This window comes from Amphibalanus amphitrite, unplaced genomic scaffold (genome assembly GCF_019059575.1).
Source record: "Amphibalanus amphitrite isolate SeventyFive unplaced genomic scaffold, NRLGWU_Aamphi_draft 000011F_arrow, whole genome shotgun sequence".
Taxonomy (NCBI): domain Eukaryota; kingdom Metazoa; phylum Arthropoda; class Thecostraca; order Balanomorpha; family Balanidae; genus Amphibalanus; species Amphibalanus amphitrite.
In genome coordinates this window covers 2039382-2054757 of record NW_024881507.1, presented here as the reverse complement: position 1 = coordinate 2054757, position 15376 = coordinate 2039382, and the positions used below count along the sequence as shown (strand labels likewise).

Sequence of the window (15376 nt, the reverse complement as noted above, 5' to 3'; positions counted from 1 at the left end):
AAGATATTTGCTGTAAAATAAATTAGGTGCAGATTTGGTCAAATCAGGTGCATTCGCCGGATAGCCCGTCGTGAAAACGGCTAATGACGATAATAACCTCCAAAATGATATCACGCTTCAATGGAAATTTCCCCAAGGAATGTCCTTGGAAAGGCAGTGAAGAACCACACCACAAAATGTAATAAGCGCGCTGTCAGTTAATGTTCTCTCTCACCTCACAATAACGCATTTTCGTGGGATGACGTTAATAGTTACCTGATCAGTGATCACACACCGCATTTATTAGCATAATGCAAAATTTAATGCGTATATTAGACATTGTGCCTCGAACCACATCCATCGACGTGGGTATTCCCACTGCACGCTCGTAATCAAACTTTTGAAATGCTGTTTCCAGTGCTCGCTGATTAACACAAAGAAAATGAAAGCAAACAGAACGAATGTTAGAAAATGTCGCCGTATCATAAAATCATCATTTATGTATAGCTCAAACATTGGAAAAATGCTCGCTGCATTTGACTTTTACATAATTTATAACGGTAGTGAGACGTCACAATCAGCTCACGGGACACGGCCTGGCCTGGCCACCTCTCTTTTCCAGAGCCTATTTTAAGGGAATTTGACTGGGGGGGCAACCTAGAAAATTGTCTTTAATAATCCATTAACCCTCGCCCGTATTGGTGTTTCCAGTAGCGAGCGTATAGGGGGGGGGTCCGTTGGACCCTCCCCCTTGCCGTTTCGCCCCTGATCGAGCTAGAGCTTCGCGGAAAAAACGACCGTGTTGCCCGTGATAAAAGGAAGCCGATTATACCCAATTTTAAGGTCCTAGGTCATCGGTTGACCTTCCAGGTCAGATCATTGACCCAAAAGTCGGGAAAATCGGGACCTGTTAGAGCGTCGTAAAGAGTGGCTGCTATGGTTTTTCGGGGTGCTGATCACGAATATCATGTTAGTTATGATCATAGATGATGTCTTCATGCATTTAGGCCAGGTCAGGTCAGGTCAGGTCAACCAGTAAGGGTTTTGCCGGGTATTCGTAGTAGGTGGCAACCGCCTCTGACAGCTTCGTAACATGTTACGAAGGCACCAAAACTACTTCGTAAATGGTCAAATGGTTGCTTAATTCGAATTCAGCTCCAAAAACTAGCCTAGAAAGTAGAAACATATAAAACTCGAAAATGTGAACCGAGGTCATCAAAGGTAAATGATCTGACCTGACCTTCCGGTGATCTTGACACCCACCCTAATATGCATGGGAGCTGCATCATATCCCATGTTTGAACGTTTGAAACCACGAAAAGACTGCAAACGCGCGGCTAATGCGAGGCGACATACGCCGAATCGCGACCTCGGCCAAACATGGTGCCATGGTGCTAGGCCGCCGGTGCATCTGAAAGAACTGTGGTGCCCCTGACAAGCCTGAAGTTCCAACGACAGGCCCGTGGTGCCCCTGACAGGCCCATGATGCCTTTGCGAGGCCGGTGGTGTCCACGTGAGGCCGGTGGTGCCCCTGGGCCCTCACTGAAAACAATTTAACCCAAGGCTGGCGAGTAAACCGGTGTTTTACGGGTACCCCTATCCGCAACCATTTTTAACCACCCTCCCAGGAGTAGTGCTAGGTCCCATTGCGGTGTAGTCGTACTTGCTCTGACCGGATATAACCGAACAAGTCCGCTGAGAGCAGGGACGACTACACTGCAATGGGACCTTACTGTACTCCTGGGAGGGTGGTTAAAAATGGTTGCGGAGACTGTGGTGCTCCTGACAAGCCTGGAGTGTCCCCGACAGGCACGTGGTGCCACTAACAGGCCCAAGGTGTCCCAGTCCCTGCGAGGCCGGTGGTGTCCCTGCCAGGCATGTGGTGTCCATACTAGGCCTCTGGTGCCCCTGACAGGTCCGTGGCGCCCTTGCTAGGCCTATGGTGCCTCTGGCAGGCCTATGGTGCCCCTGGCGGGCCTGTGGTGGTACCCCTGACAGGCCCAAGGTGGTGCCCCTGCGAGGCCGGTGGGGCCCCTGGCAGGTCTGTGGTGCCCCTGGCAGACCTATGGTGCTCTTGCTAGGTTGATGGTGCTCCCAACAGGCCTGTGGTGCCCCTGACAGGCCGGTAGTGCCCCTGGCAGGCCTGTGGTGTCCCCGGGCCCCAAGAGGGTGGGGGGTCATGACCCATATGACCCACCCTTAGATACACCACTGGTCATTACTTACAGACTGACTCATTTGACATCCATTGCAAAACAAGTCACAGTAGTTACGTAGTATGTTTGTCACCCTGTTCCTTTATGCCCATTTTTATAGTGGGCAAATCTCGACGACTAGGGGGGCAATTCTGTTGAGTGCGGGGGCATTTGCCCCCCCAGTTAACATGTTAAAATAGGCCCTGCTCTTTTCATACGTGTGGGTGAGAAAATGGGCTGTTTGTGTTAAAGTCAGCCGTATCCGATATTCCGTTATTCACATATACCCACATATGGACATTAGTTGTGGGAGTTACGGTTATAGCTATCTCAGGTATATGTATGAGGCCAGCTGCATGATACGTGTGCAAGGGGCCTACACGCGTCTCATTGATAACTAAACGAGTATTTCATTGTGCAATAAGCATTTGGCCGATATTTTAGCAGTCGTTACTCGTTAACAAATAACAAGCATAAACAAGCATGCCTATAACAAAGCTAGCTTTCCTTCCCGCAGTTTCAGCTATCCTCGTATATGGTGATTGATAGAAATTCACACGAAATAATAATTAAGCTTAGCCGAGACATCGATTATTTATTCATTAGTTTTATGTGTACCGCGGCTAGATTTACAGCCAGTCTGTTCGATAGGGGCGGCGCCTGGCTGTATTGTTGTCACGGTTGTCGTTTGACCCGACCTTGACCCCTCGGTTGTGACTGCCAAAGGCTGGTGGTTATTCCAGCTGGGTCAGGGGTCGACGGCGAGCGATGTAGCAACAGTCATCTCCAGTCAATGTATGATGAATGGGTGAATGGGAGATATCGATAAGCAAATATGAATGAGTGAATAAATGAACATTGGTTATGATTGATAAAGAATCAAAAGTAAAGAGATGGCAAGCATGAATGAATATTGGATACAACAGAAAGCGATTTGAATGACCATTAGATCAATAACCGAGAGCAAAAAAAATCATATTCAGGTTAGCGGGATTAAAATGCATCAAGTCTTCTACCTGTCAGCGACTCTGGGAGGAGGAGCCGTGATAATCACGCCAGGGAACCATTGCTGCGCTGAAACCGAATGCCGAGGTGTTTTACTATGTTTTAATATGTTTATAGTAAAGTACAGTTTAAAAAAAAAAAAGTTTTACTACATGTGAATCGACATTCCAGCCTACCCAGCACACCCGTTCGTATTGCGTCAGTCACCGCTTGACGTCTGCTACGGCGCCAAAGTCGCCACTGGTGGTCCGTTTTCTGTGCCTCGACGCCCGCGGGTGAGGGGGCTGACTGCTGTCACGCTGTGTGGAGTGGCCATTGTACGCACGCCCGATCCACGAAGACGGATAGAGACCGATTGAAAATCCATAGACTTAGAGCATCCACTGAGTTTGGCAGCGGTTATGAGTCCATTTTTAAGAGGACTTATGAAAAAGTGTCGGTGCCTAATCGTTCGAAAATACAATAAACTTTTTTAATTGATCAACATTTTTTGACGTTTTGCCTCCCTTAGCCCTGTTTTCAATTTCCCCCATACTGAGGAGTGAGGACACTGCCAACGCAGAGTCGCGCAGCAGTGTCGATATAAGACTTGTCATTTCAGAGTCCTCCAGGCCCGTGTGGCGTGTGACTATTGACGCCCCCCTCCCCCTCCCCCGTGAGGTGCGGACGCCCGCGCAGCGCCGCTGGCCGGTCTGTCCATTGTCAGAGCACATGGACTTGTGGGCGCTTCACGACAGGCTGCAGGCACATCGCAAACATAGCGATCGGCACAACATCATTTACAATGGCACATTAGCCGATTGGCCGGTGGCGAACTAAAGGTGCGACCTCACCTCCCGACTTTTGTTAGGAGGAATGATGCACATGCCACTTGACATGTGTTTACTTTATAGTCTAAAAGGCTTTCAGCATAATTATTCCATCTATATACCCATAAGTTTTACGCTAGGAGCGGAGAGACAATGCTCAGTGCACATCGCCCATGCGGCCATTTTTCTTTTCCTCTTGGTCTGGTTCATTGGTTGACCCAGAGAAGTGGTACCGGACACTACGGAGGTCATCGTATTAAACAGGTTTCTTATTCCAACCCGCAGCCGATTCTGCCTACCAGTCCATACGCTATCGTGGAGCTCACGGAAAATTCTTGCTTATCTCGGCGTCATAAGCGTCACTGTACCTATTAGTTGTTTCTGCACGAGGAAAACAGCAAAGTTAATAACATTTACCAGTTTGTTCAATAAGTAAGTTCCGTTTTGCTATAACTCGTTTATTTCTTGCCACATCTCAACCAAAAGATGGTTATGATGGTTAAAAGATGGATGGTTCTTTAAGATGGTTAAACTTACCTCGATCTGAAGCGCCGGTGCAGTGTCGGTCGGCTGTATGCGTTAATCGTTATGTTTTCGCCATCCGGTCGCCCCTGCCTCTCCTCTCGTGGTACCCGGGGCCGGCCGACAATGGTTTGGAAACCATCACCATTCACCGTTTCAGGACAGACGGCGACGGCCCCAGGCCCTCGCGAGGCTAGAAGAGGATTCCAGCATTCAGAAAGTTTGTAGTACCGTAACATCTCGCTCGGTTAATCAACGTCATAAGCTCGCTTTAAGAAAAGTCTGCACAAATATTCACAATGCCGTCACAAAACTTAGCAGAACACAGCGCATGAACAGTAGGTACAGAACATTGAAGTGTAACATCACATCAAACACGTATACATTGCATTAAACGAAAAAAGTCGAGAAAAAATCCATAAGCTTACTGTTGAATCGTAGCTCTTGTCACCGCTGCAGCCGCTAGTTCCCCTGCGCCTGGCTGCGCCACGACCCAAGGTCGGGTGGGTCAGGTCAGGCGACCGGGACGTGATCTGATTGGTCAGAATAGGCGGCCTCCTCATTGGTGGAGCGGCGGCCGGCCGGCTCCCGATGGGCGCCGCCGACCCGCCGTGATAGTAAATGTTGAGCCAATGCTTATATGCTATTCACCCGTCCGTCATTTCCATCCTCAGAATTTTCAATTCCTTCTCCTCCACGCCACAACCCTCGATCCTGGCTGGACCGGCAACTTTATCTCATGCGGGCTGCTCCCTTGGAGCGGTACCGCTGCTCCCAGGGAAGCACACCCGTAGCCGGGTGCAGTGACGCCAGGGAGGGCTGGTCGGTCTGTTCTTTTGGACGCGATCAGCCCCGGTGACTCACTAGTCACTATGGGTGCCTGCCCAGACCAATGTCTCCCTAATTCCTAATCCTACCATCCTTCAGGCTCCGAAATAGTCTTGTCAGACCGAAAGGGTCTAATCCAACAAAACAAACAAACTATGGGTATCTTATTAACAAGAAGTAGGCATACCTAATGAAAGACAAAGAAGCGCGCTGTATAATTGTATGAACGACCCGATGAATCCATCGTCTGCCCGATGATACCTACAGCCTACCGACGTCAGTTATCCGGGGTAGGGTAAGGTGCCTAGCCTAATTAGCGACCCCCTTAATTTGAACCGTCATTGCTCACGCTCTGTGGGTGCCACTGTATTACTGGCTTGATTTTCGGAGAGATCGTTCATTTTTCTATTAAAACTAGAGGGACAGCATTACGCGCAGCGTAAAGAGGGACAGCATTACGCGCAGCGTAATAAATCAATTTTCACTAAAATCGGCCCAGCAGTGGTCGAGTTATTGCCAGAATTAATTTGACGTCTCCTCCTGGCCGGCGGTGCTCTGTTCCGGTATTCATTGCCAAAGGTCAGTGACCTGCCGGCTCTGATTTCCCTCAGTTTTGCAGCGAAGAAACTGAGCCTAAGGCGCGTGCTCTCTGCTCGGCGCCGGCCGCGGCCCAAAATCCCGCAAAGATGCGCCCGCCACGTGCAAACCACCGAACCCACCCCCACCAAAATTTAATACAACAAACAGATGCACGCGTCCGACTTACGTCGAAAATTTCACCCCCGTAGCCCGCACCGTTCCAGAGCAATAGCCCGCCAAGCGTGACTGACGCGTCACATACATACGTACATACATACATACATACATACGGACGTTTTGATTTTTATATATGTAGACAAGCGGCAAGCCGCTTGCTTCGCGTCGCGAGGATATGGCTTGCGCATAATTGGCCAGTTCGAGTAGTAATGGTTTTGTGTAATAGTGACTTCTAGAAGCCTTGATGTACGCGAAAAGATGAATGATGCGGTCCAAATGGATACAATTCAAATAAATGGGTCATTGACCTAACCAATTCAGACTGATAAGCTACTTGGATATGTAGTTCAAATAATTTACTACATATAGGTTATGTTTATAATAACGTTTCAGGCATAGTCACGTTTCAGGCACAGGTACTAAGTTGTGAGTGAATCGCAATTCGCAAATCCAGCTGGACTGAAGTAATTAGGCACAATAGTGAAAATTGGGTAATGACGTATAACATTTCGTAAATCAAATCTCACCTGTGCTTTGTGTGGCTCTTAGCGTTACCCACAATCGCCACGAGGAGGCGGCCACAATGAATTGCAGATGGATCTCTTTTTAACAGAAAAGAGACCCCGCAGGTGGTTCAAAGCGTAACCGATGCCTGCGGGTAGAGAAACTGGGCGGTGTGCTGCCGGCTCACAGCACGTCCCGGTAGACGACGTTGGCGGTCCGTCCACCGCTGCCCGGCGGCAGGACGAAGCGCAGGTCCCGCCAGCGGCCGACCCTGGACGCGGCAACATAGAGCTGTCCGTGGCCGAACACGGGCTCTCGCAGAAGGACGGCCACCCGCCGGAGCGTCTGACCTTGCGCTTTGTTGATTGTGAGCGCAAAGGCGGGCCGCACCGGGAACTGGCGCCGCCGCCACTCGAACGGGAAGGCGTCGTCCGGCGGCTGCAGCGTCAGGCGGGGGATGAGAACCTGGCGGCCGGCCGCGCTGCCGCAGGCCACGGTCGCCTCCAGGAGCCGGCCGCCGTGGACGGCCACCACCAGGAGCCGGGTGCCGTTACACAGTCCCCTGGCCGGGTCGATGTTTCGGAGCAGGATGACTGGCATGCCGGGCTTCAAAAGCAGGTGATGAGGCGGGAGGCCTGGCACACACAGCCCGTTGAGGTACTCCTGGGGTACCGGCTCCTGCTCCTCCCCGACGGTGGCGTCTGCGCTGAGGCACTCCACGGCCCGGCCCGGGAAGATGTCGGTGACATAACTGTTCACCGAGTCGACGGTGCTGTTAGTGGGCGCCAGCACGGCGCGGGACGCCATGCTGTCGGCGTCGGTCAGGTTGCCGAAGGTCCAGTCGATGACGGCCGGCAATTCGGCTTCCAGCACCAGCGCCGGCGGCAGGGTGACCCGTCCCTCGGCGTCTGTGGGCAGCTCGCCGTTGCCGAGCTGCAGCAGCCAGGTGGAGAACTCCTCCAGCTCGGCCTGTTGGTTCTCCTCCTGCGCCAGCCTGGCGCGCATGTTTTCCCGCAGCCGGTGTACGCTGAAGTGGCGCCACAGCGGCGAGCGACGGAGACTGGCGTCCACGATGCCTGCCTGGTTGGCGTGCCGGACGACAGGCAGAACCTGCCGGAAGTCGCCGCCCAGCACCACCACCTTGCCGCCGAACAGCTGATCGGACCCCGTCAGGTCGCGCAGCGTCCGGTCGAGGCCCTCGATGTGATGCCGGTGCGCCATCGGAGCCTCATCCATCACGATGAGGCGCGCTAACCGGATCAGCTGGGCGAGCTCGCTCTGGGCGGAGATGTTGAAGATGACGGTGTCGTCCGGTCGCAGAGGAGCTTTAAAACGGCTGTGAAAAGTCCTCCCGCCGTCCAGCAGTGTAGCGGCGATACCGCTGAACGCCACGGCAAGTGCCACCAGGCCCTTGGCTCGCACCGCAGAGATGAGCAGATTAAAGGTAAATGTTTTGCCAGTGCCACCTGGTGCGTCCAAGAATAGGGCGAGCGGCTCCTGGCCGTCAACCGCGGCCAGCACCGTGTCCACCGCCTGGCGCTGATCCGGCAGTAGGCCTGGCAGCCGCTGGTCGACGGTGTGCTGAAGGTCGGCACGGTCGAAGTCGACCTCCTCCCGTATAATGGGAGGCAGGCGCCGCAGCTCCTCGGCTCCCTCCAAGGCGGCGGCCGCTGCTTGGTGTTCAGCTGGCACGGGCGGCAGGCCGAAGTCCTCCAGCGTCTTGCCGGCCCGCTGGAGGGAGTCGCTGATGCGCAGTAGCACCAGTCCCGTCACCGTCTCCGGCGGCAGCTCTGGGTGGCGGCGGGCGAAGTCTTCTCCCATTGCTGCCTGAAACCGGTGGAGGAGGGTTGCGGGATCGGCCGGCGCGCAAAATAGCAGCACCACCACAAACAGCTGCCTGAGCTGGCCGGGGCGCTGTGTGCGGACGGCCTCAGCCAGCGTCTCCGCCCACTCCTGGTCGTCCTGGAGCAGGCCACGCCGCCGACACGCCTCTTGGTGTGTGTCGCACACCTGGCCGTCCACCGTGCGCAGATCGGCGAATGTCGTGGCGCCGGGGACGTGATGCAGCAATACCCGGAGGTAGAATACATCCCCGTGCCTGGGTGTGAGACTCACCACCCGGCCGATGGTGGGCGCCGCCTGCATGTTGCGGCGCCGGTGCCACCGCTTCTGGCCGGCGTCCCAGCGGTACTTCTGGGGGAAATCCGGGTAGAGCACCCGGAGGCACTCGGGGTCCTCGCCGGCCGACGCCCGGTTGTAGGTCATCCAGGCAGTCAGCTGCGTGTGGCGCGGCTCCTCAGCCACTGCCTGCCGCTCCTCCCCAGGCTGGAAGAAGATCAGCTGATGGTCTTCGAGATGAACTTGTAGCGCCAGCACCGCTGGTGACCGGTCGCTCATCTCGAAGCTGAACAGCCGCCAGCATGCTTCGCTCGCACCAATGGAGCGGAGGTCTCGGAAGGCTGCCACCTCGTCCTGACCGGCCTCGATCAGCTGATCTGCGCGGACCATCTGCCGGTCGGAGCCCTTGTAAATGTACATAAAAATGTACTTAACTCCGTCCACAGAGGAGCACACCTCCACGTTGATGTGACACTCGTAGCGAAGGCTGAGGAGCGGGTTGTAGGGCACGACCCACTGGTTCGTCACCAGCCTCCCATTGTGCTCCGCCTGCTGGCCGCCGTCCTCGGGTCCGCGCCTCCGGTACTGGGGGTACGTTCGGTCCTCCTGCCAGATGGTCTCGTGGGAGAGCGGTTTCGGGAACCGTTTGGAGCACTGACCGTCTTTCATGCAGGTCGCGGTCGGCCGAGCAGCGCCGCACTCGTTGTGAACCATGCTGGTGAGGACAATCTGCTGCAGACGGGCCGACTGCGGCGATTCGGTGGGGTCCGGCAGCTCCGCCGAGACGATCGTGTCCGCATCGGCGCCGGTCTGAGGCCGGTCCTCCGGCTGCAGGATGAGCAGGAGATGACAGTGAGGCAGGCCTGCAAACAAAAAGAAAATGTCAGACTCACAATTTTGATGCGTTCTAGTGTGACCTGGAATCGCTTGACTGATATTTAAAGATGCTTAGCTTCGGGACGTTAGTATGGTAGATGGTATGCAAATCGACACGCAGCGGTATTTTGTCGTTTTTAATACACTGCCACGGACTTTATATTACAAAATGGGTGCCCTCAGATTTAAGTGAATTATATGGAAACGCCAGCGCCTGTACTGGCCGGAATAGCTCGACTGGTTGTCGCAGATGATTTGCGTTTATAGGACGGAAGCTAGGCAACCCGCCATGCAGCCGTGTATTGCGGGATAGTCTAACAATAAATGAATTTATATTCGCCCTCGGAAGCTGAAGCGACACGAAGCATTTCTGACTGGTATAGCTCAACCGATTGTCGCAGATGATTTGCGTTAATACGACAGAAGCTAGGCAACCCGCCATGCAGCCGTGTCTTGCGGGACAGTCTAACAATAAGTGAATTATATGGAAACGCCAGCGCCTGTACTGGCCGGAATAGCTCGACTGGTTGTCGCAGATGATTTGCGTTTATACGACGGAAGCTAGGCAGCCCGCCATGCAGCCGTGTATTGCGGGATAGTCTAACAATAAGTGAATTTATATTCGCCCTCGGAAGCTGAAGCGACACGAAGCATTTCTGACTGGTATAGCTCAACCGATTGTCGCAGATGATTTGCGTTAATACGACAGAAGCTAGGCAACCCGCCATGCAGCCGTGTCTTGCGGGACAGTCTAACAATAAGTGAATTATATGGAAACGCCAGCGCCTGTACTGGCCGGAATAGCTCGACTGGTTGTCGCAGATGATTTGCGTTAATACGACAGAAGCTAGGCAACCCGCCATGCAGCCGTGTATTGCGGGATAGTCTAACAATAAGTGAATTTATATTCGCCCTCAGAAGCTAAAGCGACGCGAAGCATTTCTGACTGGTATAGCTCAACCGATTGTCGCAGATGATTTGCGTTAATACGACAGAAGCTAGGCAACCCGCCATGCAGCCGTGTCTTGCGGGACAGTCTAACAATAAGTGAATTATATGGAAACGCCAGCCCAGCGCCTGTACTGGCCGGAATAGCTCGACTGGTTGTCGCAGATGATTTGCGTTAATACGACAGAAGCTAGGGAACCCGCCATGCAGCCGTGTATTGCGGGATAGTCTAACAATAAGTGAATTTATATTCGCCGTCAAAAGGTAAAACAACGCGAAGCATTATGAACTTTACACGACGAAATCTTTTTCACGTTGACTTCTTCGATTGTATTTATTTGGCCGTTAAGGCGTGAGCTTTAAATCGGAATAAATGTGCATATTGCTGGGGTGCGTGTCACGTCCCCCCGCGACTGAGCTCATGTCTGTACAGGTATTTCTGTCAAAGCCATGTTGTGACTTACCGCGCTTCTGAAACTCGATGACCCACATGAAGGCGCTCGGCTTGCCGAAGACGGCCTGCTTGGTCAGGTCCCCGATGATGCGGCGGAGCTTGAGGTGGAACACTCGCGCCACCAAGTCGGGTCGATCCTCGGGCTTCTGTCCGGGCAACAGGGCGTTTGCGATCTCGGGCCACTTCGGATTACACGTGATGGTAATGAAGAGGGTCGGCTTCCCCTTGGCCCTCACGATGGCCATGGCGTCCATGTAACTGCAAAGTTGAGAAAAAATGTAGATAATATTAGATGGTTGTTTGAAGGTAACATTTACCGTAGAACCAAAAGCATGACTATGGGCAGAAAATAGTCGAAACACAAAGCTAAAAGTTGACGGTTGTTTGAAAGTGACATTTGTCGTAGAACCACAAATATGACCACCTGGCACCTGTAGGCAGATTATAGTCCAAACAAAAATGAATTGGCGAATACTAACTTATTCGTTAAATGTGAGTACAGGTGCTTGTTCGTTTTTTAACGTTGCTATGCTGACTTGAGTGCATTATGATGCATTCAAGCAAATTTAATATGAGTGGTAATAGTGCAAATAAGACTTCAGCGAATACAAAATAGTGGTTAGTGATTTAAGATTGGTGTTTGTTTGCGTAGCTCACCGTTGCCTCATATGGCGGGGTCCACCGATGAAAGTAGCCGGCAGAACGACTCGTCTCCCGACGACCGGTACACCAGCCTGCTCACGTCCCTCCTCGGGCTGCTCCTGCTGGCCGAGCTCCGCGTCAGCCGCCACGGCGTCACGGACGCTCTGGTAGAGGTCCGCCCGGATCTCGCGCTGGTGGGTGGAGATGTACTTCAGCCGGATGGCCTCGACCTTGGCGTAGGCCATACAGACAAACTCTTGAAACAGGCGACCGGCGCGGTGGAGGCTGTCGTCCTGGTGGGGCCTGATCTGGAGCCGGTATGCGTAAAACTGGAGTGTTGTCACCATTCGCTGCCGCTCCCTGCCGGGCTGCGGCGCCTGAGCAATCGCCGGGTGCCACCCTGTAGTCCCCAGTGGAAACAGGAGGACGAAATGGAGTGGGTCACACGCTCGGTGGCTCTCATCGATGGTCTGCAGCACGCCGGTCCCGCCATCAGCTCGGCGGCGCAGTACCAGGTCGTGCTGTCCGGGCTCATCTCCCATGAGGACAGCCACCTCACGCAGTCCCTCGGGGGTGTTGTAGCGGCGCGCGTGCTGGCCAGCGGGTCGGGCTGCAACGCTGATGATCAGCTGCCGGTGTTCCACCTCCCGTGCCAGGACCTCGGCAGCCATGATGAAATCCTGCACCCAGGGGTTGACTTGGCGCAGCATGGCCTGAAGCTGTCCCAGCAGGTCCAGCAGCCGGTGCTGCACGGCGGCAGAGGTCGCTGCCGGCAGGCGCACATGACCGAGTCGAATGGCCGCTTCAGCCTCCGGATCTTCGGCCAGCGGGTCGCTTATGTATATCTGGGCGAAGGAGGGTGGCCGGTCTTCAGGGGCTTCCAGCGGCCCAATGCGGTGGTACAGCCGCCCCTGCACCACCACACACGGCGCGTACCCGCCGGTGCCTGCAGGCGGCGGCACCTCACGCACGGACAAAGACGATAGGGCCAGCGCTGAGTTGAGGTGCCGGACGTACTGCCGGAAGGTGCGCGCCTCTAAGGTGTCATCAGTCCAAAGGCGGCGTAAGACTGGCGGCGGGGCCGGGAGCGGGTCAAGGTGGACCTTGCCGCCTGCACAGCAGAACGTGGCGCGCTCACCCGCCCACCGCAGGGCTCCGCACGACGCACACACTTTCACCGTCGCACCGACATTATCGGCCTCCACTACCTGCTCGCCGGACAAAACGGCCGCTGGTCGGCGGGCCGCAAGCGAGGCTGGCCTCGCACGGGCGACAGCGCGCTGCTGCTGGTGGCGCCGGGCACCCTCGGCAAGCTCGGCCTGCCTCTCCGCCTCATCCTGCTCCTCTCGCCGCTGGCGGAGGCGCGCCGCGTTCGCCTCCAGCTCGGCCTGCCTCTCCGCCTCCTCCTGCTCCTCTCGCCGCTGGCGGAGGCGCGCCGCGTTCGCCTCGCGCTCGGCCTGCCTCTCCGCCTCCTCCTGTTCCTCCCGCCGCTGGCGGAGGCGCGCCGCGTTCGCCTCCAGCTCCGCCCGCCTGGCCTCCTCCTCCTGTGCGGCTCGGAACGCGCGCTGCCTCTCGGCGTTCAGCTGTCGCTCCCGATCGCCGTCCGCGCGCTCCCGCTGGCGAGCGGCCTCGGCCTCCCGTACAGCCTCCCTCTGCCGGCGGGCTCGCTGCTGGGCCGCGTTCCGTTCGGCCTCAGCCTGCCGCTGCGCCTCGGTCAAACGGGCCCGACGGCGGCGCTGGGCCGCTGCGTTAGCGGACACCGCCCGACGCATGACATTTACTTAATGGGATACATGTACGAAAAAATGCAAATCACTTAACACACTTGAAAACAAAACACTTGTGCACGATAAATATCCTGGTCGAATCCGCTGAATCGACTGAGATACGCCAACATTGTTTACATTCATATTTGCCGCGTTACCATCTTTTTTAATTTGTTCGTTTTATTTAATTTGACGCCCAACGGACACGATGCTGTCTGAGCACAGAATCTGGTAGCATCACGTGACTTGTTTTGAGCACTTTCTATGTATTTTATCACATGACATCACCCGAATGATGCTTGAAATGACATTCAAAATACTTTTAAATTTCTAATATATTTGGTTGGGTGCAAACATTGCGAAACACAAAAGATAATACAATTATCACGTGAGTGTAGAGGAATGTCATAGATGCGTCAGATTTGTAATTTGGGCTTATCTCAAAAGATCCGATCTACCTGTTTTTTAAATGAAAGTTATTTATTGCAGAAAGGAATGTCACTTTTCGCAGCGAAGAAACTGAGCCTATGGCGCGTGCCGTCTGCTCAAAGCCGGCCGCGGCCCAAAATGCGGCAAAGATGCGCCCGCCACGTGCAAACCATCAAACCCACCCCCTCCAAAAGTTGATACAACAAACAGATGCACGCGTCCGACTTACGCCCAAAATTTCACCCCCCTAGCTCGCACAGTTCCACAGCAATAGCCCGCTAAGCGTGACTGACGCGTTACATACATACATACGGACATTTTGATTTTTATATATGTAAATATGGTCATTTTCTGCCCCAATATTCACTAACTTATTTGTAGTGAGCATTTTGGCAAACCATTGCAAAAAACGCTAATAGGGAACTCTTCCCGATTAGCGACCGGGGAGGGTCGCTAATAAGTCTATGGGTTTCCCCATATTAAAGAATGGCAAAAAATGCGACGCCTGAAAAGATGAAATATGATCTCAAAAAGGTTACCTATACGCAAAACACTCAATCACTCGAACAGGAACGTTTATCTTAACACATTTACGTAAGTAAAAACTGATAACGTGATGCACCGATGGCGAAAAGAAGGCGGAAACCCAAATTTTGCGGGCTATCTCGTGTGATATTCGAGGCCCGCGCTGAATTCGGCACCCCTGCAGTCGGTGACGACATTTGGCATCCCCTGCCACACATTGCAAGCTTCAGCAACACCTCATTTTCACTTCTCTCTTTTCCCCTTTCTTTCCCTTCTTGAGCTATTTGCGACCATGTCAGGCGCAAATAGGAAATATGAGTTGCGACACATTTTTAACCGCCATGCTGTGCATGCAGTTGAGCGATTCACTATGGGAAAACGGCAATCAATTGAAAAAGGAATGTCGATTCAGAATAAAAAAGGTGCATCATCCTAATGTGCATCGCTTTTCATCAGAGAGGGCCCAAATACACACGTTTTGGATAAGAAAATCGTCATTTTTATTCAAGCTCACCGGAAACGTCCCACCAGAAACATCGACGACCGGAAAATAATTCAATTTGATAACCAAAGTATGACTGACCTTTTGACGATATCTTTACCCCGTTTTCTCCTGCCAGTTTTTCTGTAGGGAGGTAGGTCGCAAATAGGAAAGGGTCGCTAATTAGGCACCCTACCCTACGAGTCTCGACATCAGTTATTCGGGGTGTGAATCTCGAGACACCATCAGTCTATGATACAGACTCCCGGGGTCAGTTATCTGGTGATACCAGTTCGGACGTCAGTTATTGGCTGGAACGAGTCCCGGCGTCAGTTATCCGCTGGTATGAGGCTCGACATCACCTGTCGGCGGCGGTGCGTACCGCGCCGATCGCGCTCGGCTAAACCGGATCGGACGGCGGCAGCCCGCGTTTCGATCGGGGCTAAGTCGATTAGGGCAATGGACGTGCGGCGGCTGGTAGGCTGGAAATGTTGACTCAGGCGTCCGATACACACCCACCCCACAGCGGACTGACTAAA

At 53.7% G+C, this 15376-nt stretch overlaps 2 protein-coding genes across 3 annotated transcripts in view; both read right to left on the bottom strand.

Moving 5' to 3' along the window:
- Positions 1–5011, bottom strand: part of LOC122382592 — a 55105-nt gene extending 50094 nt beyond the window's left edge. The window contains exons 1-2 of one of the 2 annotated variants that reach the window (XR_006256705.1): positions 4939–5011; positions 4526–4703 (exon numbers count right to left, since the gene is read on the bottom strand). The gene's annotated coding sequence lies outside the window, so the exon portion shown is untranslated. The remainder of the gene's footprint in view (positions 1–4525; positions 4704–4938) is intronic. The other variant, XM_043368160.1, reaches the window with a different exon arrangement.
- A 1770-nt stretch (positions 5012–6781) lies between these two features.
- Positions 6782–13408, bottom strand: LOC122381498. Its single transcript, XM_043365732.1, has 4 exons — positions 12904–13408; positions 11652–12582; positions 11005–11252; positions 6782–9579 (listed from the first exon to the last, which is right to left on the bottom strand). Exons 1-4 carry the CDS (start codon positions 13406–13408, stop codon positions 6782–6784), a joined length of 4482 nt encoding a protein of 1493 aa, XP_043221667.1.
- Between the last annotated feature and the right edge of the window lie 1968 nt (positions 13409–15376).

Excerpts from the sequence above, each read along its gene's own strand:
- LOC122381498 (XM_043365732.1), bottom strand. The coding sequence starts at position 13,408 with ATGCGTCGGGCGGTGTCCGCTAACGCAGCGGCCCAGCGCCGCCGTCGG. Across the intron at positions 11,253-11,651 it reads CCCCGCCATATGAGGCAACG|TTACATGGACGCCATGGCCA; the intron begins GTGAGCTACGCA and ends TCAACTTTGCAG. Across the intron at positions 9,580-11,004 it reads CATCGAGTTTCAGAAGCGCG|GCCTGCCTCACTGTCATCTC; the intron begins GTAAGTCACAAC and ends TTTTGTTTGCAG.